The sequence below is a fragment of the Electrophorus electricus genome, chromosome 1 (assembly GCF_041902795.1).
Source record: "Electrophorus electricus isolate QZ-2024a chromosome 1, ASM4190279v1, whole genome shotgun sequence".
Lineage (NCBI taxonomy): Eukaryota > Metazoa > Chordata > Actinopteri > Gymnotiformes > Gymnotidae > Electrophorus > Electrophorus electricus.
In genome coordinates, this window is record NC_137497.1 from 31,256,970 (window position 1) to 31,280,265 (window position 23,296).

Below are 23,296 nucleotides of genomic sequence, written 5' to 3' on the forward strand. Positions count from 1 at the left end.
TACTGAAATTGTTTTGGATCGGGGTTCAGGCGCCACTGGAAACAGTACTGAAAAAAAAAATTGATTCAAGTAGTTATTTCAGAGAGAAACTATTCGTTACCATTACATTTTACTGGCCAGCTATATGACTATAGTTTTCTTTCAGTTTTTGTTGGATCTGGAACCAGCACACAGAGACTAAATTATAACTTACCACTGGACGTTTTCAGATGAGGGAAAAAACAAAATGTGGACATAAAGAGACTGGCGTGTATGACCATGGGCTAATTTATCAGCATACATTTTTAAGGGTGCAGAAAGGAATGTAATGTAACTGGGCAGAGTTTGAAGAAATGTAGGACAACAAACTAAATATTTATTTGCAATTGTTTACTAAAGCAAAAGTACTGTCATTTTTTTTAAAATCTACACAAAAATGACACATCAAATCATTATATAAAAACCACAAAAACAAAAAAACAACACACCAAGAATGACAACAGCAACAGCAGCAGCAGGAATGTAACTGCAGCACATCTAAACTTTTAAACTGCTCTGTCTCGCAATGTTTGCGCATTCCTATAGAATATATGCAGAGTAAAAAATAAATCAGTGTAGATTTCCAGAGATGATGTCTAAAGCATCCTGTTTCGTTAGAAAATTGACTTTTTAAAAAATTATTTTTACTACCTCTACATTCCTAACTACAGTACATTGCAGTTGTTCCTTATAATCTCTCTCTCTCTCTCTCTCTCTCTCTCTCTCTCTCTCTCTCTCTCTCTCTCTCTCTCTCACACACACACACACACACACACACACACACACACACACAATAAAAAAATTTTTTGTTATCTTGGGGGAGTTTATGGGGAAAAACAAGTCAAAAACATCAACTGCCTGTCAGATTTACAGAACCGAAATTAATTCAAATTTTATCTTAACCTACAGTTTCACAGCATGTACGTGAAACAGGCTAATTCTTGACACTGTGATGTTTTATTCGATTATTATTATTATTATTATTATTAATAATAATAATAATAATAATAATAATAATAATAATAACAATAATAATGATAATAATAATTGTTGTTGTTGTTATTATTATTATTATTAACACACCGTTATGGCGCATTAGACTAAAGTACATTAGTAGTAAAATCCCGTGTGCATAGCCACCGTGACGTAATGGGCAGCGTCCAAGTCTTAATATCGCCGCTACGTCATTCACCTTCACGCGAAAAGTCGCCACTTGTGTGCTCGCGTCCTGCAGTTTATTCCGCGCATGACAGGGGAGGATATTTAAACCAAATCTAAACCAGTCATTTGGACAGACTCTAATGAGGATAAAGTCTCATCCTAATAAAACTTTATGTGAGAAATATGTGTTCGGTGAAGAAAAATGATCCCACGTGCGCGCATCAATGCTGGGTCAACAGTGGAAAAAGCTCACTCAAATAACATGCAAACATTTTTATTATTCAGTCAGGTTTGATCGCGGTAAAATCGTTTAACCATGATACCAACCTATCAAAGCAATCTAGAAAACATAAAAGAAAATTTGTTGCGTCGACGTGCGTGATGCATTAGAGCAAACAACACGTGGATGATCATTTATTCCGCTTGGATGCACCGGAGCGGCGGAACTCGGTGGTAAAGTTGAGCAGTAGCGCCTACGGGACCCGGGCAGGCACAAACCTTATCTTCAAACAAAACCGACACACGCCTTCACCTCTCCAGTCAGTCCTAGCGGATCGCCGCACTGTGCAAGCCTCGCCTCGGAGAACAGCGAGACGAAGAGAGAGAGAGCGAGAGAGACGGAGAGAGAGAGAGAGAGAGAGAGAGAGAGAGAGGGAGGGAGGGAGGGAGCAGCGTGCCAGAGAACAGAGAGAGAGAGAGAGAGAGGACAGGAGAATCGGAGCGATAGGCGGCGTGAATAACAGTTGAGCAGAAAGCCATCGCTGCCGTCCCTCTCGGTTTCATCATCGACCCTTTGGTGTCTTGGATGAAGCATAACCTATCGCTCTGTCCGTGTCATACCTGGATCCACTGGCCACTTTACAACAGGCATGTCCCGACGAAAGCAGAGCAACCCCCGGCAAATCAAACGTAAGTTTCACTTCGTTTATTCGAGTGGGTTTCAAGCGAGGCCAGCGTCTTCGGGGGAGAAAAGTTGATGATAACGGCCCACAAGTTGTAAAGCATGGTTGAAATCTGGCTAGGCGGCAGGTGCGGGGCTGTTGTGGGGGTTTATTCGCGTGTGTGTGTGTGTGTGTGTGTGTGTGTGTGTGTGTGTGTGTGTGTGTGTGTGTGTGTGTATGCATGCCATGTTCTGTGGAGGAAGCTGTGGTATATGTGTGTGACTTTGGGGTTAGTTTTGTGGCGTTTCGTCACTCTTTTAGGCTTACCGTGAAAAACAAATCGTTGCGTTTCCTTTTGCTGTTCCTGGAGAAATGTCATCACGGTTTCCATCGAAGGTATTCGGTCAGACTATGGTGCTGTACGCCACAGGGCCACGTTGAGCAGATCTTCATCTTAACATGCTTTGAAGCGCCAGAGTCGTCATTTCGACAGGGGAAAAAAGGGAGTGTGTGTACGTGTACATTTAAGGAGCATGCCATCATATCATCTGGGATACTCAAGATATGTTGCTTTATATGAATGCACACACACACATTTTAAATCTTAAGGTTTGGGCATATATCATTTTGGTAAACAATATAATAACTTATTTTAACCATAATGATGATGATGGCAATAATAATAACAATAATGGTGATTGTCCTTGTTACAGGGTTTATTATTATATCAGGAAGTTAACTGCATTCCTTTTTAAATATCTGTGTGTGTGTGTGTGTGTGTGTGTGTGTGAACTTATTTTCCTATAATTGCTTGAAGCAGAAATATTTACCTTTTCTGAGTTTTTCTGATTGCTTTTGTGGCACAAAATATGTATAAAAATAAATATAAATGATCAGTATAACAGTAAACATTGTGATTTCTATTATTATATTTTATGAAAATACATAAACAGAACAAAGGTGGATTAGGGTCCTTGTTTAATATTTGGCAAAGGATGTTTTGGTTTCAGGATGTTTTGTCTGGTTTCAGAATCTGTCATATGATGTGATGTAGATGTATTAAAGAAGAAGAACAGTTTGAAGACAGCAAAATGTCGTTGGTGCATTTCGTGTGATTTATACACTACTGAATGGAATGTTTGATATTCAGGAGGCAAGGCCTTAAAGTAGCTGTGTGTGTGTGTATATACTGTGTCTGTACTGTTATTAATTGTTTAGAGAGACAGGTTAAATTCTCCCCCTGGACTACTTGACTCTGTATTCTCCTCAGTCGGATTGAGGGGATAGTATGTCTTAAACTCATTTCCTTTTTTCTCAAATCAATATTGTCTGTTTGTGTTTATGCCCATTTGTACCAGTGTTTTTTTTTGTGTGTGTGTGTGTGTGTTTACAGTCCAGGTTTTCTTCAAGCTGTTTACAGTCAAAAAGGTTTTGTTTATTTATTTTTTATAATCTATGTCCAGTTAAATTCATTTAACTTTTTTTTTTTACAAATGAGAAGGTGGATTTTTCACATGAACATTTCTATTAGCATTTAATTGTTATTTTATTCCACAAATGGTATAGGAAACTGAAATGTAAAAACGGATCGAGGCTGGTAGATGTCCATTAACCCAATTGGCTGTATAAGAAGCTTTGCTCAGTTTTGGTCAGTGGTGTAAAGACTGGAGGCTGCCAAGTGTGCAGTAACAATGGTTACTGATCGAACCGTGGGCCAGAGAGTTCAGCGAGTAAGGTGTGTTTGATGGAATGCAGCGAACACTGGTTGTGCTGTTGGCCCTGTAACATACAAGCATCAGAACATGCATGACGAGATGGTATAAAATATTTTGAATAGGTGCTGGACTGCAGGGGAACACCGCTAGGAGTGGCGGGCAGGCGAGCCAATCACGAGGTCCGTCCCCAAGCACCTGTCGTGCAGGCCCGAATCAAAAGCGCAAAAACGCAGACGTTGTTGCAGCGCACCACTTTGAAAGAGGAAAGGTCACACTGTGCTGTGCTGCCATCGGGTTGAACCATTGGCTTCTGGGGGGGGATCAAAACCAGCGAGTCAGAGTCATTCTGAAGGACGAGAAGGGGGGGCGGGCAGTCTGACGCCCAACCCCCACAACCTAAACCCCCACCCCACCCGTCCACCGGCACACGTCGGGCCCCCGGTTATCTAAAATTGTGATTTATGCAGTATTTTAATATTTTGCCTTTTCTTTCCCCTCGGGCGCTCTCGGAGCCCTGATAAAAAGGAGATGGTGAAAGAGCGCCATTAATTTGCTCCGATGACTGGGGAGATAGCGGCCGATAATGGGAAAGATAGGACGGAGCGATATACCATCAGAGGGCCCGATTATTACCATTAAAATTCCAGCTCGGCAATCTGCAGCAGCCTGATAATTCCCTTCTCCGTTTCCACCCCTTTGGATGATAAGGCAAAAAAGGGTCCCTCTCCGCTCCTTGATTGGCCTGCCTGGATATCCCGATAATACCTTGATAAATTATGTATTTTTCTCCCTTGTTTTTTGGTGGGCAAATGTTACATCTGATTTCTTCACTCGCTATCTTTTTAAAATAAATCTATATATTCGGAGGTTGGTGTTTTCTGTGCCACCCCCCGCCACAGACAAAGAACCCACACATCCCCCGATCCCCCCAATTTTATTTCTTGACTATTATTGTGTATTGTAATAAGATTTGGATGGGGTGAGCTGATAGGAGCGGAGGTGTTTGCTATGGGAGTGTATGCAGTCTCAGTTCAGCGTTATCGGGCCTGTATCTCTGCGCCAGAGGCCTGCTGTTGTGGTCTTGGCCCGTGTCGCCGTGCTCGCCCGTGTGCCAATAAATCGCCCGGATTGTTAGCCGCGTCGAGGCAGTCAAATTTATGATGGAAAGTGTCGAGAATATAGCCGATGCCGGACGGATTCGCAATCGGCCGTGGCTGATGTGTGAGGTGTGAACTCCTATCTCTCTCTTCCTCTCCACCCCACCTCCCAAACAAAGCGTTTGTTCAGGTTCTCTGGTGCGTTCACACTGGATGTACTCTGCTGCTCTAATTGGCAGGGCGGACATGCAGGGAGTTAAAATGAAACCATGGCCTTTGGTGGAATTTGTCTGTAAAATTGACCCCCCCACCCCCACCCCCCAAAACATTGGGGATAGGGGCTGTGGAGAGGGCTGGCCGACTTAAGGAGGGTGCCTCTCTGTTTCTCCACAGACAGGGAGGGAAATGGACCAGTTATAGGGGCTGCGCGTTCTGTTGTGTAGCGGCGTTCGGCTGTACGTGTGTGCGCGGCGCTTCTTGGTCTGATGCTGCATCCGTGTGCCACGTCAGGCCTGTTGCGCTTTAGTGATTGGACAAGCGATTCACCGTCATTACAGAGGGACGCAGTGGAATGCATGTATGTTGGTGAATGTATGTGAAGGTGTTTCTGCTATATGGCCAAATTCCTCATCCGCGTCCTTTAGTGGAGTTGTTGCAAAGAACTTTTTGATCCATCGTCTTAATTGCGGAGCCAGGGAATGGATCGGTTCGTCGGATGATCAGGTGCGAACAGGTGCGGTGAGGGAGCACCTTGAGTAAACGTGGAATGAACAGGAAGGCAGGTGTTAAATGTGTCGTATCGGGGTTTAGTCAGACGTGCAGGGTAAACCGGGAGCCTCGAGGCTTACCAAAGACATCCGCCTCGCACGCTGAGGTGGGACTGGCAAGATGGAGAGCTCTGACCGAGCTCCTGCCTTCGCGGTAACGGCACATGTCACAGGTTGTCATTCTGACATCATAGCTTCTCGCCGATGCGCACCCGTGCAGCCTTTTTGCGTTGCGATGCGTTAGCCGATGATGTCACTTCAAAGCTCGGGCCTATCAGCTGACACTCAGATCTCTGGGCGGGATTTATCGCAGCTTATAATGGTGTGGTGCTGTGAGAGTGTTTGCTGACTTGGCTGCCAACGTGTGTGTGTGTGTGTGTGTGTGTGTGTGTGCGCGCGCGCGCGTGCGCGCGCGCTAATGGATGTGAATGTTGGTACTGCAGAGGAAAAGAGTTATAGATTCCTGTACAAGCGTACGGACGGGAAAGTGCTTAGTTTAGCAACAGTAAGGGGTGGCGTGTGTGGGCATGTGTGTGTCTTTATTTTTTCAAAACTGCAGCGGCATGTGACGTTTGAAGCGTCATTCTTTTTTTTTTCTTTTTTTTTTAGTGGCTTGGCCTATATTTTTTACTGACGCTTATTCGTCATTTTTGGAACATGGAGGGGTGGAACTGTAGTGCATTGTGGTAACTGTAGTTCACCCCCCTCAGCTTCGCCTACACGTTTGGCCGTAACGCCGGACCCGAAGCCGCTCTGTCGCGTCTCTGACTCGGTCTGAAGTCCCTCCCTCCCGCCGTGGCCGGCTGGGTCCTCTCGCGCTCGAGTGCTCCTCCTGCCTCCGTGCTCGCCGCCGTCGTCCCTCCCCGGCGCGGCCAAAGCGCCCGCCACGTGCCAGCTTTCTGCGGACATCTGCTGGCAGCTAACAGCTTGGCCCTTTATTTCGCCTCTCCTCTGCTCAGGAAGCGGCGCTTGCCTCCGAGAGTATCTGCTCGAAGCCGCCATATTATGCTATGCAAATGGGCATATGCAAATTCCGCCCGGAGCAATATACAGACAATTTGTTTTGGGTCTTTCTTTTTATTTATCTTTCTTTTTTTTTTTCTTTTTTTTTTTTATCGCACCAGCTATTCGTTTGAGATTATTTGTTATTGTTGTTTTTGTTATCGTCAGTTGCCCGCTCGGCAGTAGGGGTACGTCCGGAAGAGACAGGGAAGCGATCAGGAACCATTTATCTCACGGGAGAGGCTTTCACCGACTCTGCTGCAGTGTCAGAGGGGCCGGGGTGCGCAGCGCGAGCAGATGGCGGCTTCCTGTAACGGAGACGTAGACGTTTGTGTGCGGGGGTCGGGAGTCTATACCGCTGTGTGAAAGACGCACGTGGCATGTGTTTCTCTCCCTGTCGGTCCTGGAAAACAGCATGTCATGCCGGCGTCCGCAGGTGGAGGTCACTTCCATCCCCTGTTTCCTGTTTCCTTCTGAATTCTGCTGCCAAGATTCCCACAAGGCACCATGCACCGGGAGTGACCCCTGACCCCTGCTCGACGACAGGGAACTGGCCATCGAACAGCCCTTGTCGGCAGCATGGAACGCGGAGGCGTCCAGGCGACCCCGGCCGGGTCCTGGCTCTCTTCTGCCCTGTCGGGAAGCAGAAGGACGCGCTCCGTCTCTGTCTCGGAGGACCCCGTCAAGATCGAGCGGCGAACCCGCGCTCAACAAATGCCCGCTTGTCGCCGAGCCGCTCGCGTCCGCGATATCGCCGGTGCGTACTCGGCCGCGGGCACCAATCGACTTTCAGCCGGCCAGTTAACAGCCCTGTCTCGTGCCCGCGCGGATCAATATCGGTATTAATTAATCAGCGCTATCATCCCCGCCATCTCGTTCGCCTGGTTGTAACATCAGCAAAATATCAATAGAGAAAGTGGACTCCCCTGATCGCCATGGCAACTTCATCTCGGAGGTCAAAGGAAGTTTATCGTATCTTGTGCCGGAGAGTGACAAACTGCTTAGGAATCTAGCTTAGACTCTAAGATCATCGATTGGGCTTTTTTTGTCTCGCTAGCCACTCGCCTCCCCCTCGCTGCTGTTTAACGGTAGGGGGAGGGGCGGTTCAGCATTCTAATCAGAACAGAGATGTGAGATTTAAATATTGATGTTCTGACGCTCTTACTGGAGGGCCCTGGAGATGTCCTGCGACTCAAGTACGTCCTTTTAAAGCCCAAACAAAGCCCTGATTATCAGCCTGCCACCTCAGAGAGTGCACGCGCGTGTGTGTGGGTGCGTGCGCGCGTGCGTGTTGTGTCAGTGGGTGTGTTTTACACACAGTGCAATTTAGGTAAACTACACGTACACATTACTGCTGTGATGCACCTACAGTGCGTCAGAATGAACTGACTGAACTGAATACATCAGTGATGAATAGTAATTCTGAGATAAATCAATCTCAGTTCCTCCTTACGGACAGTGTGATGTAAAACCTCTCGAGGTTCATGGAGTGTCTTGTTTTCCTTACGGCGTGTTTTCATTCTTCTGACAGTTTAGTATAAGCTTAATAAAGTTTCATTTTCCAAATATGGGTAGAGATCACTTAATATTCCCAAACAGAGTCACATATATCATAAATATCACATGACACTGTAATCATTGAAGATTCTTCCCTCCTACGTCTTTCCTATCTGCTGTTTCTCTCTCTCTCTCTCTCTCCCAAAGAAAGCCAAGTATACTGGTATACCCATTGCACTCATAATCCTCATAACCTCAGACCAGTCCCAGGAGTAAGGAGCGCACACACACACTTGCGTTTCTTGTTTTCTCCCCAATCCCAACACCCCCGCCCCCCCGCCGCCCCCACACACACGTGGACACATACACACGGACACATATGCATGCACACACACACACACATTCACACTTCTGCCTCGGGGACACAATTGCCTCATTTAACATTCCGAGTCTGGCTCCAGCTGAAAGGGGCATCAGGCCGGAGGTAGTGGGGAGTGGGGTGGAGGTGGAAGGAGGCGGGTGGAGGGGAGGCAGCGTCTGCATTACGAATTCATTCATTTCACTCCTGCACTCCTTTTCACCTTTGCGCACGCCGCCGCTGCGCGGATACGGCTCAATTAAGTGTGTTTGGTTAGCCGCCCGGCCTGCAGGAACGCTCTCTCCGTGCCGGAGCAGTTTCTGTCGTTGCAATCTCAGCGTGTAAAGGATACAGACGTCGGGCCCACACGCTGCCCCTCTCATACCATACCCCCCCCCCCCCCCACACACACACACACACACACGTGCTTAATGACAGTCGAGGGACTGTGTCCTTTGTAAGGGTGAATTCTACGGTTCATCAGTAGCTACTGGTTTTAAACTCAGCGGTGATTCTCAAGAGTTGAGTTATATTCAAATGCAGCCTGCTCTGCGTTTCAGCGAAGATGATTTCTGCCTTTATTTTGAATTTCCCCCCACCCCCACACCTAATTTTTTTCACTGCATATCAAGTGTCTTTAATAGCTCATAGTAAAGTGTTAGTTTATTACTGTGGAGCAGTGTTGACCCTCACCGAGAGTAAGCTGATTGCCAAGACGTCTCGCTTTCCCGGGGCATTAGCGCCGCTCGCTTGTTCCCGAACGTCGGCTCCGGGAGCGTCAGGACTCGGGTGAGTCGACGGGACGTTCCTGACCTCAGTCCTTAAGGAAGGGAGCAGGGGGTGATTATACAGCAAGCAATGACAGTGACTATGATTGGCTGTGTATATGTGTGTAGTCTACTGTACGTGTGTACTGTACCCCGGCCGATATGAGCCGAAATGGCGTCCATGCTTGACCATTATAATTCCCATTGTTGCTGGCAGCTAGTTCGCAAAGATCTTCGGCCGTGATGAGATGATTTTTCGAAGGATTTAAAAAATTATTATTTTTTTTGAATGATTCCAGTTTCAAAAAACAGAAGTCTCCTAATGCTGTTTTGAACAGAAAGAAGGAAAGAGTGCTTATTTGTTTGTGTGGTGCTCTCAGCTTCTGGCCCAGGTGTCCACCATCGCCCGGTTCACCGTAAGCTTTAAGATCAAGAGGATGACTGGGTCAGACGATAAGAGGAACAGCAGAAAAACCCGGGTGATAAAAAAAAAAAAAAAAGGGGGTGTGTGGGTGGGGGCCTGATTGATTGATGCCTAGTTCTGCCTCCATCACCCACATTTGACAGTTCGTTTGGGATCCGATGATTCCACGCTCTCAGATTGAAGTGCAGAGGAAACTAAGCAAATACAAAGGACGTGAAGGTCACAGATGTCTGTCTTCCCCTCTCTCTCTCTCTCTCTCTCTCTCTCGCTCGCTCCCTTCCTCTCTCTCCGTATTTTCCCCTCTCAGCTGCTCCACCTTTTGTGCGCTTTCAGGAAACTGGCTTTGGAAAACGGGTCATGGCGCGGGCTGGAGCACATGTTCCATTACATTGTTATGCAGTGCTGTGTTTTATTAGTCATCACAGGCTTTCCTGAACAAGCACTAATATTAGTGTTACTATGTGTCGCACTAATATACTGGTCACTTTACCCTGAACTGTTAGCATGCACCTACTAAGCAGGATGTACATTAGGATATATGCCTTGGACATTGGGGGGGGGGGGGGTGAGTTTGTTGCTCTGCTTTGCCTCAAGTAGGTTTGAGTGGCGAGTTCAGTAGAAAATTGCCTCACAAACTGTCAGCATAAAAGTCCCTCTTTTTCTCCAAGCGGTGCCGCCGTTGGGTTAAACGGGCACGTTGGCTAGTGTTTACCACCTTTGGATCCAAAACCACGCCCTTATCTTTAAGCCTGACAGCGTTCGCCTCTTCTCCACTGAGGGAGTCGGGCCTTTATTGTTAAAGGATCGTTTCCTTTTACCCCTCGGACATAGTGGGCCAAAGGGAGGCGGTCCTGCCCGAGCTGTGCACGAGACGTCTGACGGAGACCGTTTGTCTCCAGCAAGCAGGACCTCAGCTGCTCCTCGCGCGGAGGTCCTGGTGACTGCCTCTGACGGCAACAATGAGCCATCTTGCGGACAGATCCCGGTCGATAGTCTGGAAACTGCGGGACCGTCTCCCAGGCGTTCCGGCCGCGGCCGTCCCGCTACGTCCGACGTGCCACCGCTCCCTTAGTCGAACCCCCTCTTTTCATTGCGGCGATTTCTTTAGAACTCGTCCCCCTGTTTGTAGATTTCAGGATCTTTTCCTTTCTGATGGCAAGTCATCTTTCTACTTTTTAAAATTTATTTATTTTTTTTTTTTGACACTTGCAGATGCTTCCGTCGGGTTTAGTGTCCGTGCAGTTTTCCGGTCGGAGGGTCGCGTTAGCCCAAGTGTCGTCTCATGGCTAGATGTAGGGCAATGTGATTGGGGGGGGGGGAGGGGGTCGGTCACGGGGGTTGTGGCCCAGAGGTGGGCATGAGCGGCAAGGCGTTGCTCATGTGTGGCTCCACCCGGGGTTTGGGCGGAGGCTGGGAGGTTGGATCGCTCCAGGCCTGTCACAGGCGGTGGATTATAGGTCTGCTTTTTGCAGGAAGGCATGAACGCACACACACACACACACACGCGCGCATCTACACGTGCTCCGGTGTGAAATCAGGCCTGCGCTTCTCACTCTCCTCTCGGCAAAGGCTGAAGTCTGGCTGTGGCCATCTGTGAAATCCTCCTGCTCTGGGTCTAAGTGGAGCTCTGATCCCAGTGTCCCCCCCCCCCCTCTCTCTCTCTGTCTGTGTGAGAGAGAGAGAAAGAAGGGTTGGGACATAGAGAAAGAGATTGATACGAGAGAGAGATGCGATGGGGGGAATCAGGAGTGATGAGGGTCCAGTGTGCTCTGTATAGACTCGCTGTGTTCCTCCTGTATGCGTGTGGACTTCTTCACACTGTATTAACGTACTTTATGTACATACATACAGGCACACACACACACACACACACAACCCCTCAGGACCTCTTCTGAGGTGCAGGAGCTTCTGTGTGTTTTAGCTTTTGACCGGTGATTTTATACCACAACACACACACACACACACACACACACATGCATATGGAAGCACATGCAAATAAATGCGTGCACACCCACGTATACGCATGCATGTGCGCACACACACACACACACACACACACACACACGCACTCCTTCAGCTTAGCCACTTTACCTGCCTATCTGTACCTTGTATAACTGAAGCAGGCAGCTTTGTGCATGAAATGAGATTTTATGGAATCCTGAAGACATATACACACAGTTATACAAACACAGTAAAACACATGTACACGCATGCGCACATACACACACACACACACACACACACACACACACACACATGCAACCTGAAGAATTATCCACCCCCCACCCCCCCAAAGAAATCCCTTATTATGTTTTTTCAGTCATGGAAAAATTGAAATTGAGGTCCCAATAATGGGTTTTCTTTACTAAAGTCAAAACAGAAGCGCTGCTTTCAGGCTGGAGATGCCCTCAGTCCTGTCCGATCCCAGCGCACATGGCAGGACTGCACTAAAACCTCTCAGGATAATTATTCTTTCCATTGTTTGAACCTTCCTTTCACAGCACAGACATCATTCCCGGGGCTCCCGCGGTATCCGTTCACCCCGCCCCCACCCCTCCGAGTCAACGCTAAGGCCACTGGCTTCCAGCGGCCGCATGCACGAGTGCACAAATGGGTCTCTCCCGCTCCGACTGTGATGGGAATGATGAACCCGCACTCATTCTCTCTCTCTCTCTCTCTCTTTTTCCTGGATTCCTTATGTGAGCACAATGTCTTGCGACAGCATGGTATTTCGGCAGGGCCGGGGCATGGGGCGGGGGCGGTGGATATGCGAGAGGGGCGGGTGGGGGGGGGCGGCGCTTGGAGACGAGCGGTCCTCCACCGTGCCAGAGCATCGCCTCCTCATGGCCTGGCCGAGTTGCGGCGCCGGCCTCATCAAGCATGGAGCGTTGATTGCTTTTTGATACCCCTCCAACCTGGAGAGGCTCCTGCATACATTAGCCAATTAGAAACGCCGGCCGTGGGTGTGTGTGTGCGGGTCTGTGTTTGTGCGCGCGCGCATGTGTGTGTGTGTGTGTGTGTGTGTGTGTTTGTTTTAGCACACACCCCTCTCCTTAGTGCCAAGCTGATTCCAGGTGCGTTGACCATGGCTTGTGGGTGTGTGTGACTGTGCCCTTCATCAGGTGCCAGAGTTCCCGGGAAGCTGTTCACACACACGTCCAGCTCTGCTTCTGAACCGTCTCAGGAGGAGGAGGCCTGATGTGGCCCTACTATACATGCTACACCGCTGTTATTAGTTATAGCTGTCCAGGTTGCATTATAAGAGACCTGCCAAGTAGATGCTTTCAACACTTGACCTTGTAATTAATCATCAGATCAAAGTATTCCAGTATTTTTCATATTGATTCAAGTGGTTTGTGATTAATGATGGTGCACGTGTGCAGAGTGGTGGATTCACGTCGGCGGCATTAACAGCAAACTGTTTTCGCTGAGTAGCTGACCAGCGGGAGGCGGAGGCAGGTGATGAATGCAGATTCTTTGTCCGAGGTCCCTCCCACCAACTGCCTGCGTGGAGTATGCAAATGATCTTTTTGTAATTGGTGGGCATACCGGAGGGGAGGAGAGGCTCTTAATTAAGCGTCGCAAATGAGCGAGTGATATGGGCCGTACTCGATAACATTAGAACAGCGGGTTATAATATGGTGGTCTTTACTCTAGGGAAGAGTGGGGGAAACACTAGCCACACACAAGTTTGCACCAGCCATCTAACCCCACGATCAAAGTAATTTATTGCCTATTATTATTGTTGTTGTTGTTGTTTAAGTTATTGTTGATGTTGAATATGTTTTATAATAAAGTGCTGAGGGCAGGAAACAAACAAACAAAAAACACCCCCGCCCCGCTCACTTATCAGCGTGACACTTGGAGATCGCTCGGCTTTAGCACAGTTCTTTCCAAAATGTCGATTGAAGTAGCAGCAGCGAGGAGAACTGTCCTGTGTGTGTGTGTGTGGGGGGGGTATTTTGTTTTTTTAGTGCGACACGTTTAAGCCGCAGACACAGTACCGTTACCGAATGCGTCACGTGAGGAACTTCCTGTATCGGTCGCTTGCCGGAGGAAAACCGCATCAAACGCGCGAGGAACTTCGGCGGAGGAGAGGCTTAAAGGAGAATCACACTCTGTTTCTCCGGCTAATCTTGACACGGATCTTAATTCCAATAAAGTGTCCACTCCCCCTTTAAAAATAAGAACAAGACCAGATCCAAACGAACACTCCAGTAGCGTTTCTGTGGTCATACTTTACTGAATATCATTTCAGATAAGAATGTAATCCTTTCAGCTAGATGATGTATATTGACCAGCTTCTGTTTCTTATCAATAATAGTGCACAGGTCCAGAGACCTTTAAAATGCTGTCTCTCTCTGTGTGTGTGTGTGTGTGTGTGTGTGTGTGTGTGTGTGCGCGCGCGCGCACAAATGTGGGATGTTTGGTACTAATAAGCCAAACAGGCATGTCTTGCACAGTATACGCGATTAGACTGACGCAAACTTCCGTAAGGTTCCCGTCTGAGAAACCCATCTGAGAACATGATCCTAGCTCTGTGTTTTGGGTGCATTTCTCTGTTCTCAGCTAACCTGTTTTGAGCTGCAGGGTCCCCCAATCATTGATTTGTGTGTGTTTACAGTATGGAATCTATGTCCATAGTACTCCATATGAAACTAAGACTGTAGGATGATAACGATGGATAACAAAGCTATCTAGTCCTTACAGGATTGGCCTGCTCACTAATATCAGATTCCACTGGGATTTTATTGACGGTCATATTTTTATTTATTTTTCTAATGTCTGCCTGCTTTTATATTTGTCACATTTTTGTGAAGTTTTTACATCAAAAGGTGATGCAGCAGTTATCTTACTGTCTCCCTGTATAGTTTGTTCCAGACATAGATTACAGGTGTAGATTACGGTCATAGATTCCAGATTCTTTTCAGATTTTGCAAGTAATGATTAACCTATTCATGCAACTGCAAAAAAAAAAAAGTGAGAGAGAGTTTCTGAGTGAGAGACTTTTTCGTGTGTGAGACTTTGTGTTTATGTGCAATTAAAAGAATTGGCATGACATGTCAATGACATGAGTACCACAGAATATGATCTTTATTTTTAGAGGAGAGAACACGAGGTTTCCATCTATGTAGAGTTTTTTATTTCAGATATATGATGTTGGCACAGCTATGTCTCTTTGACCTTGAGCTTTGTGACTCCGGATGCAAAAAATCTCTTATTTAGGGAAGGGCGACTGTGGTGTGGCTTCCGTCCATGCCATGGGCCTTCGACGAGGTATCAGCACGCGTGCTCCTGGGACGGTGTACTGAGCGCAGAATTTCCGTTCGTGTTTGCCGTATTCCACTCTCGCTGGCATACGGCACGGCTCGGAGCGGCCGGGAAGAGTCTGCATCGTGCTTATGGCATCCCCGGACTGTCGGAGGAGATGTCAGGAATGGCACGGAGCAAAAAGGCCCTCGGGTTTATTTGCCATGTAACGACCTCAAAGCGTTTGCGGTGGGTTGCCGATTTTCCCGACTGCTAAATAAAAACACGAGTGGGACTTTTTCTGCGTGTGCGGTAGCAACTAGGCCTGCCTGCTACTGACAGCACGTCCTGGTGCAGTTACACTGCTGCGCACTGCCGCAGTGCTTATGCCTGGCAACATATTTTTTAAAAATCTAAACAAAACGTCATTTATAAAACACGTCTGCGAACCTTTAAATGGGACTGTGTTGAAGACTGGCCTGCGTTATTTTTGAGATAAATGTTTGTTATCGTTGGATCACCAGACTGCCTTTATTCATCAAAACATCCAGAGAACTGTCGACCTCGGCATCCGAAGCCACAGTGCCACAGTTAGGGGAAAAAAAAGTCTTGTTTGAGGAATCATTTGCATATTGCAACCAATAGAGTATCAATACTGCAAAGGCCAGTAGGCCTTTGCAAGAGCAGTTAACATACAATATATTACACGCATCATATATATCATGACATAGTGTACAATACAATACATCACTGACAGGAACTGAGAGGAGTTGGTGTTTGTTGTTTTTATTTTTATGGTGGTGTCCGAAGTGCACGTCCCAGTCTGAAGACCCGGTCTCCTCAGACGCTGGTCAGCTGGCTCAGTCCTCACACGTCCACCAGACGTCCCTCGCCCTCACGAGCCGAGCAGGATTCTGTGCGGAAAGCTCCTGAGCGCGGCTGTCGTACGGGGGAAGGGGGTCCGTCCGGTAGGGGAAGACTGGCGTGGCGGTTCCGTCCGGCCAGTAAGCGCGTGTGTAGCTGAGCTCCGGCACTCGGTAGAGCTGAAGCCAACACCTGTGGTAGTGTGTGAATGCAGCCTGAGGCCGTCGTCTCACACACCTGGAGCTCATCAGTTCTACCCGCAAGATAGAGTTGGTCTGACCCGGACTGACGGTCTGAATGCTTCAATGGAAGTAACGCAGGAAGCTGATGTCCATCTTCATGCACTTCGGAGGACTCAAGCGTTTGTGCCCTGAGCCACAGATGGTGTGAACTGGTCAGGCCCAGCTTGCGACCTTTGGGCTCACCGGCAGATTCCAATCCAATGACTCTTGGTTTTTTCGACCAAGGTTGTCGGGGGCAACCTGTAGATCCCATTACAGCGTGACGAGCTATAATGTAGAATTGTTAAAAAGGTTTGAAATCTCGCTTTTATTTTAGTTGCTCTAGTGTCCCCGTCTCACCCCTTCTGCCTTTTCTTTCTCTTTTCTTTCTGTTGTTCCTTTTTTGCTCCATCTGTCTTTCCTCCAATTCCCCCCCCCCCCGACCCGCCGCGCCTTCACCAGGAGAACTGCCGAGTCCTTGCAAGAGGGGCTAAAGCGGCTTTCTCAGTTTTCCAAGACCCAGGGTGACACAGTTTTCCTGGATCCAGGGTGCAGGCGGTTGGTTTTTTTTTCTTCTTTTTTTCTTTTTGTGTAAATTCCGGCCGGCGTGAGAGAGGTGTGCTGCCCTCTCTCTCTCTCCCAGACACCTGCGACCTCGTCGACTCTTGACCCCCCCCCCATGGGTGATCAGATCAGATACACGCAGCGTTCTGTCGCTCACTGCTAGGCTACCATGAAGGATCCCAAGGATGAAGGCTGGCACATTTACTTAACGCTGATCAATGTGTATTGCCCTGATAAATAAATAAATTGACAAATAATTAGGCAGCAACAGAAAAGCGCTGCATAAGGCGACATTGTCTAAGTTTTTGATCATTCAGATTGGATATTTGAAGCTGAATGTCCTTTCTATTTTTGCATTTCTGTGCATAGATTGTGAGGGGGGGGGGGGGGAGTTAGTGTGACAGATTTAAGAAGGATCTCTGAAGGATTAGTTATTTCGTTATTTGTTGCTTTTGGTATCAGCGTTTTTATGTAGTATATGTAGTTAAATCTTTCGATTATGCATGGAACATTTGCCAGCACTGTTTTTTAAAAGTTAGTCACATTTTTATCTACTTGCAGTTGAAACCATAAGTCAGTCACTGATTATAGAAGGGCAAACCACCCTCCCTTACAGCGGTTCTCAATACGTAAACCCACCGAGTGATTCGAATAATAACAATATTCCAAATTGGCAGAAGAAGTCTAGCAGCCACGTTGGGGTGCGGGTGCTGTTTGGCGTGCGGGGGAGGGGGGTTGTCGGGACGTAGCGCGGAGCCGTGTCCCGCCCGAGCGTTGACACGCGGCCCGTCCCGGAGGACGAGCGCGTCCCGCTGTCACGCGTTGCGGAGCACCTCTGCCGCCATTGTTCCCGCGCTCCGCCGAGTGCGCGGTGAGTCGCAGGCAGAGGGGACCACGAGGGGGGCCGCGGAGACGGCGACATTATCCCAGCCGTCTTTGATGGCGTCTCGTGTTTCGCTGCTAGGTAATCTCCCCTCCTAATCTCCCGGGCAGACGGGAATAAACAAACGGCAGTGCAGATGAGCGAGAGCTCAGGGGTGAACGGAGGGAGGATTATGGTAATTTGGCGGGATAAGTAGAGGTGTTTAAAACGTGCCTGTTTTAATGAGGAAGACACTCTTAACGGCCTAGGCAACCATATGTGCATAGCTTTGCATGAAACTGTTAGATTTTGAATGATGGTTCAGTGTGTTCCCCCCCCCTTCTCTTGGAAATGTTTTGACAGCACACTGCCAGCAGTATGGATGAAATTACATGTTTTGTGTTGTGATGAAACATTTTTCTGGCTAATTTATTTGATTGAAGTTGTAGTGTGAAGCAGTAAAGCTGTACAAAGCTCAAATCCTCTTTGACTTATCTGGCCTAGTCCTTGATAAGATAGTTTGTTCAAATTTTCTGCCAGTATGTTTGGAGGGGGGGAGGTGTTGCAACGTAACCTCAATTAACAGCCGACTTTTTGAAACAAAAGCTGCAATGAGGAGAATTTTCCCCCACGTTCGGAATTTCAAATGGCATCCGGCATTCAAATGGCATTCGGACTTTTTTTTTTCTCCGGAAAAACTCCGAAATCAATTACAAGAGCGAGGCTTGAATGAAAAGCGCGACTCTGTGCGATTTTAACCGTCCATCTGGCTCTGTCTCTGACAGGGTGCGTTACAAAGAGAAAAGGATATCACACCGCATACCTGATCCACCAAACCGCCCCCACCCCCTTTGAAATGGGCCGCTGGGCCGCTGGGCTGCGTCCAGGCGGGCATAGATGGCGCAGCCCCTGGGCACCGGGCGGCTTGGCCCGGATGCGGGCGGTCCTGGGCACGGATGGCCCGCCCCTGGCCCACTCCGCTGGGAGCTCCTGAGCCATGCTGTCTGAAGAAGAACCCGTGGGCTTGGCAGCTCAAGTGGGCACGCAGACGGGCCGGCGATGTTATCGCCACCAGACACACGCAAGCGCACACATCCAGCTGACCTAAATGGCTGCACTTAGCACAGAATTCCGCCCTGAGACACCCCCCCCCCCCCCTTGTGGTTTGTAGTTTGTTTCTTTTTGTAACTTTTGGTAACCTGATGTGTGTGTGTGTGTGTGGGGGGGGGGGGGGGGAAGGGGCTCGCACTTCCTACTCACTGCACCACACTTTTCCCGCTTTTTTTGGCGACAGTACGAATGTCTTCTCTTCAGAGCAGCCGCTTGGCGACAAACAACCTTTGCCGGGGATCAGAGTCGCTAGCCCCACCCATGAACTCTGTGTGTGTGCGTAAGTAACCCCCGCTCCCCCGTAGGTTGAAGTCTCCGAATGCCTGGACAAATCTTTTGTCCTCCATTATCTTTATGTTCTTATTATTTTACATGGTCGTATCCTCCCCCCCCCCCCCCACACACACACAACTCCAGCAGTTCTTTTGATATCCATTTAGATTGGAGCTCCATTTGAAAGGCTCAGACAATAGAGTGACTTCTAATTAAGACCAGTGGCATCTGCCCCCTGGCACCGTATCCCGCTGTTCCATCTATTTTGCTGGGGAGAATTCATTTGTTTCTTAATTAAGAAAAACACCAATAGCGTGAAAAATCTGCTTATGTTACCTGAATCCTAATTAGTTAAATAGTGAGGAGAGGAGAAGGGGTGTGGGGGGGGGGGGGCACCACATTCCAGTAGCCCTAGAAATGAACTTGGTGCTGATAAAAATGAACTAACTAGCCTTGCATAAATCGAAAGTCAGGGCGCAAAGTGTGCAGTCATTATGGCTAAGACAATATGCAAACTATCTTCAAAGAAATCAAATTGCCGGAATGTTTTCATTTGCATGTATTAACCATTAACATAATGAGGAGAAGTGACATTGGACCCGGATTGCGTGTCTGTTCGGATTGATAACTGGGCTGCATCTGGAAGAGGCCCGCCTGTTGGGGGTGGGGGGCAGAAAAGAATGCTAGCAGTCAAATCGGCGCTGAACTCTGGGTGTGTGTATATGTGTGTGTGTGTGTACCTGCTGCAGTGTTGAACCCATGCCATCATCTCCTGACAGCTATCCCTAAAGAGCAGACTGCTGTAGTAAATACAGGGAACATGGGACCTCCACACACACACACGCGCTCGCACGCGCATACGTACATGCGCGTGCGCCAACCAGACACATTTATCAGTCCTATAGGGTGGCCCACATTGGCGAAGTGTGGGCGTGCGGCCAAAACCGCTGCGTTTTACCTACTGCGGGCGTCGGGCTGCAGACCAAACCACCTTCGATATTCCCAAAATCGTTCTCCTCTCTTTGCCGTGCACTACCGCATGCGGATCAGCCTCTGAGGTCAAATGATTCAATTAAGTGTCTGTTTATGACTGATACCAAAGCTGGGTGGCGTCTGCCACTTATCACCTTTTTTGCAGATCAGTGTTGTCCCAGAATGCCACGGGAGAGATTGCTGAGGCTGTAATTAAAATGGCACGGAGACAAATTTGACATAGGGTGTAACAAGCCGGAGACAAATACGATGTGGATAGGGGAGGGAGGGGAGGTTGCTTTATCGAAATTGCAGCGCTGCTGTCAACCAATTAGTGAGGAATGAAATTTTAAGGGAGATAAGGGGGCAGATGTCAGCAAGTAATGGAACCCAAGGGGCCGAGCAGACACCCCTGGGGCACACCCGCACCGGTCACCACTCTCTAATGCTAACAAACTAGCCGCTTGATTGGCTCAAGCTCTTTGGAATGACCGAAAGCTTTTTACTCGCCGAGTGAACGTCGGGGTCGGTTCTTTCTGAAGCCGAGCGCTGAGCGGGAGTGGCTCGGCCCCGTCGCAGTTCCGGGCAGCTAATGGACTAAAAATGGCCCGGGCGCATTTGGATGGCGCCGTCCCGAACTGGGCTCGCTCCGCTGCCAGCGGTGGGGAGGCGCACGCGTTCTGCGTTTCTCGCGGCAACAGTACGTTTTGCCAAGTGAGCTTACGGCATGTAACTTCCTCTGCAAGGGGGGGGGGGCACCCGTAATCCGCAGACGAGGGGAAGGCTTGGTAAAAACGACTTTGGATTTTCGCCCCGAATCTTCCGGAGGGTTTTGACTCCCTGCATTGTTGCCGTTGATAAGTACGATGTATGCATCCGGCTGCAAATTTGCGGGGAGAAACATCTAATAGTGTAAACCTGGCAAATGCACGCTGTAATGATGAGCAGATCTCTCTCTCTCTTCTCTCTCTCTCTCTCTCTCTCTCTCTCTTCTCTCGCCAGCCATCCCACCCCCCCCCAGATCTTAGTGGGGGTGTGCAGAGCGGCGCGTCAGATATCTGAATATTAAGGAGTCTCGAGCTCATCTGCAAAATGTGATTTGCACATATCACACTCCTGCAGTGGCCAAGGCTTCCGTTGTCGCGTGGGTTTCTGAGCAAAGTCGAAGAGGAGCACACGGAGAAACGACGGGTTCCGGGACGGGGGCGGTGTGGGTGGGGGGACTGTACAGGTTCGCCCGGGGGTGGAAGCGGGCCGCAGACCGCTGTTTAAATCCCCACCGCCGAGCTCCTACATTAGAGTGCAATTAGAGCGAGCGTCACCCTCTCTGGCCGAGTCAGGTGTAAACACCGGGCACCCGCGGCAAACACGATAACGGGGCAGGGGCCCGAGCGCAAAATGATTCGGCCGGCGTCCTGATGCCCGGGGTCCTCGAGGGAGCGCCCCGCTGGAGGAAGGCGCCCATTCGCATGCCACACACGGCCGGGCATAATTACGGCGGCCTGCCTTTGTTCCAGCCTGCCGCGATCGTGCTGCACTAGTAATTTGCTTGTAATGTGGTGGCGTTCTGTAAAAGGGAGCCTGGGATATTTGGGATGGAGTATTCTCCCAGGGCCTGGGCGATACGATTGTAATGGACCCCTCCTTTGTCCCGCGGCTCTGTGCTGTAACAAATATACTACTTCTTATCATCAGGGCTGCTAGCTCCACAGTGGCGTTTAGAACGGTAACACCGGTAACGGAGATGACGATGAGGATGGCGTTGGCGGTGCGAGCAATTATAGTTTTGTTGTCCTTTTGAAATGTTTTGGTTTTGATGGAAAATGGATGGGATTCTTTAAAATGATTGGTGTTTAGGTCCTGCTCTAGGGCAGTGGTGAAGTACATCAGACCATAATCTTCTACTGACTGAAGAGCTGCAATACACAAGGTTGTCTAGGTGTAGAGTAGGTCGCAGTATAGTGGTGTGTGTGTGTGTGTGTGTGTGTGTGTGTGTGTGAGGTGGAATGCAGGGTGGATTGTCATCTCTGGAGGAGTCTTTTGACAGAGGCCCTCTCTCTCCTCTGCTCTGTTGAAAGGTCACTGTGGAGTCTTCTATGTTTCTGCCAGAGCTCTTCCTCCCTATGGAGGAGGCTTTCCCCTTCTCTCTCACACACACCACACACACACCACACACTCCTCTGAGGGAGAGCTGGATCTCTGGTTCTACAGGCAACCCTAGGCAACTCTGCTGAATAAAGACCTTTAAGAAAAGGTTAAAAATAAATAAAACGCGTGGACACGTTTGATTCCTCTTCCGCCGTCTTCAAGAAAATATTTGTCCTAATTAACGGACCGTCGACACCTTTTGCCAAACTACACTGCTGCCATTTATGGTCTTCAAATCTATAGCCTGAGCTTAAATTTTCTCACGTAATAAGCAGTGTTTGAGTGCTCCTTATGTCTCCTTTATGAAGTCTAATCACCAGTCAGCGTGCAGTGAATGAAGCTTAAGATAAAAGGGTTTTTTAGTTTCTTCCAGGCCCTGCTGTTCTGCTACGTCACTCTCAGTCGTCACTGATGTCACGTAATGACGTGTGACTAAGACGACGACGCTTGCCGTGCGTTTGGGAACCTGCAAGGCCTGCAGTTGGTCCTTCTCTCCCTCCCCATGTTGGCTTTGTAGCTTTTGCGTTAGTCTGTTCTGGCTAAATGAAGTGAGGAGGTAAAGAGGGCGGTGTGTATATCGCCGACCGTCAGCCGTGCAGGGTGGTGTTCAGCTCCATCACGGCAGGCGTCGTCGGAGTGGTCACTGGGCATTGTCCCTCGTCCAGGCAACCCCCCGCCCCCCGAAGAGCCGTGTCGTCCCGTCATGCGCACATTCTGCGGACCTGAACCACCCTTTGTCTTTTTGACCCTGACCCTAAAACAGCACTCAACAATCAGCACTATCAAACAATTCCCCTAGCAGCCGTGAGCACCCCGAGCGGAGGAGGTGCTCCCCAGCGAGGAGTCTTCGTGGAGGGGCTACGTGTTTCTACCATGTCCCCTTCCTCCTTATACTGCCCTGCTGCCGCAGACAGAATTCTAATCTCCAACTATAAGCTTCAAGAGGCTAGAATTAGGAACCAGAGAGGGGCGGGGTGTGTGGGAGGGGGTGTGGGGGGCTTGTTTCTGTCTCACTTTTAAAGGACAGCACTTTGAATGTCATTTGACAATTTCCTTTTAATTAGAACTAATTTACAGAAAGATGCCCACCAGCTAATCTTTACAGGATAATTAACTTCTATTTTCTTTACTTTTAATTAAAAAGTGGAAAAGATTTAGCTGATCCATAAAGAATTGTTCTTTTGAAATGTTCATCGCACTTCTCTTTGGCATGGCTAATATTTAGATCTTATCCTTTACTCTGGTTCCACACACTTACTACACTGTGTGTTTTTTATTTTATTTTATTTTTTGGCCGGGATGTTAAGAAGCGGCACTATCAATAGCAGAAATGAGAACCAGAAGC

General features: G+C 48.5%; 1 protein-coding gene across 2 annotated transcripts in view; it reads left to right on the plus strand.

The window, feature by feature from the left end:
* The first annotated feature begins 1,671 nt into the window (after nucleotides 1–1,671).
* The window catches only part of zfpm2a (zinc finger protein, FOG family member 2a), a 108,974-nt gene continuing 87,349 nt past the window's right edge, over nucleotides 1,672–23,296 (plus strand). For both annotated transcript variants that reach the window (XM_027009469.3, XM_027009470.3), the window contains exon 1: nucleotides 1,672–2,088. In XM_027009469.3, the coding sequence (XP_026865270.3) occupies nucleotides 2,049–2,088 (40 nt within the window). In that variant the 5' untranslated portion in view covers nucleotides 1,672–2,048. The remainder of the gene's footprint in view (nucleotides 2,089–23,296) is intronic.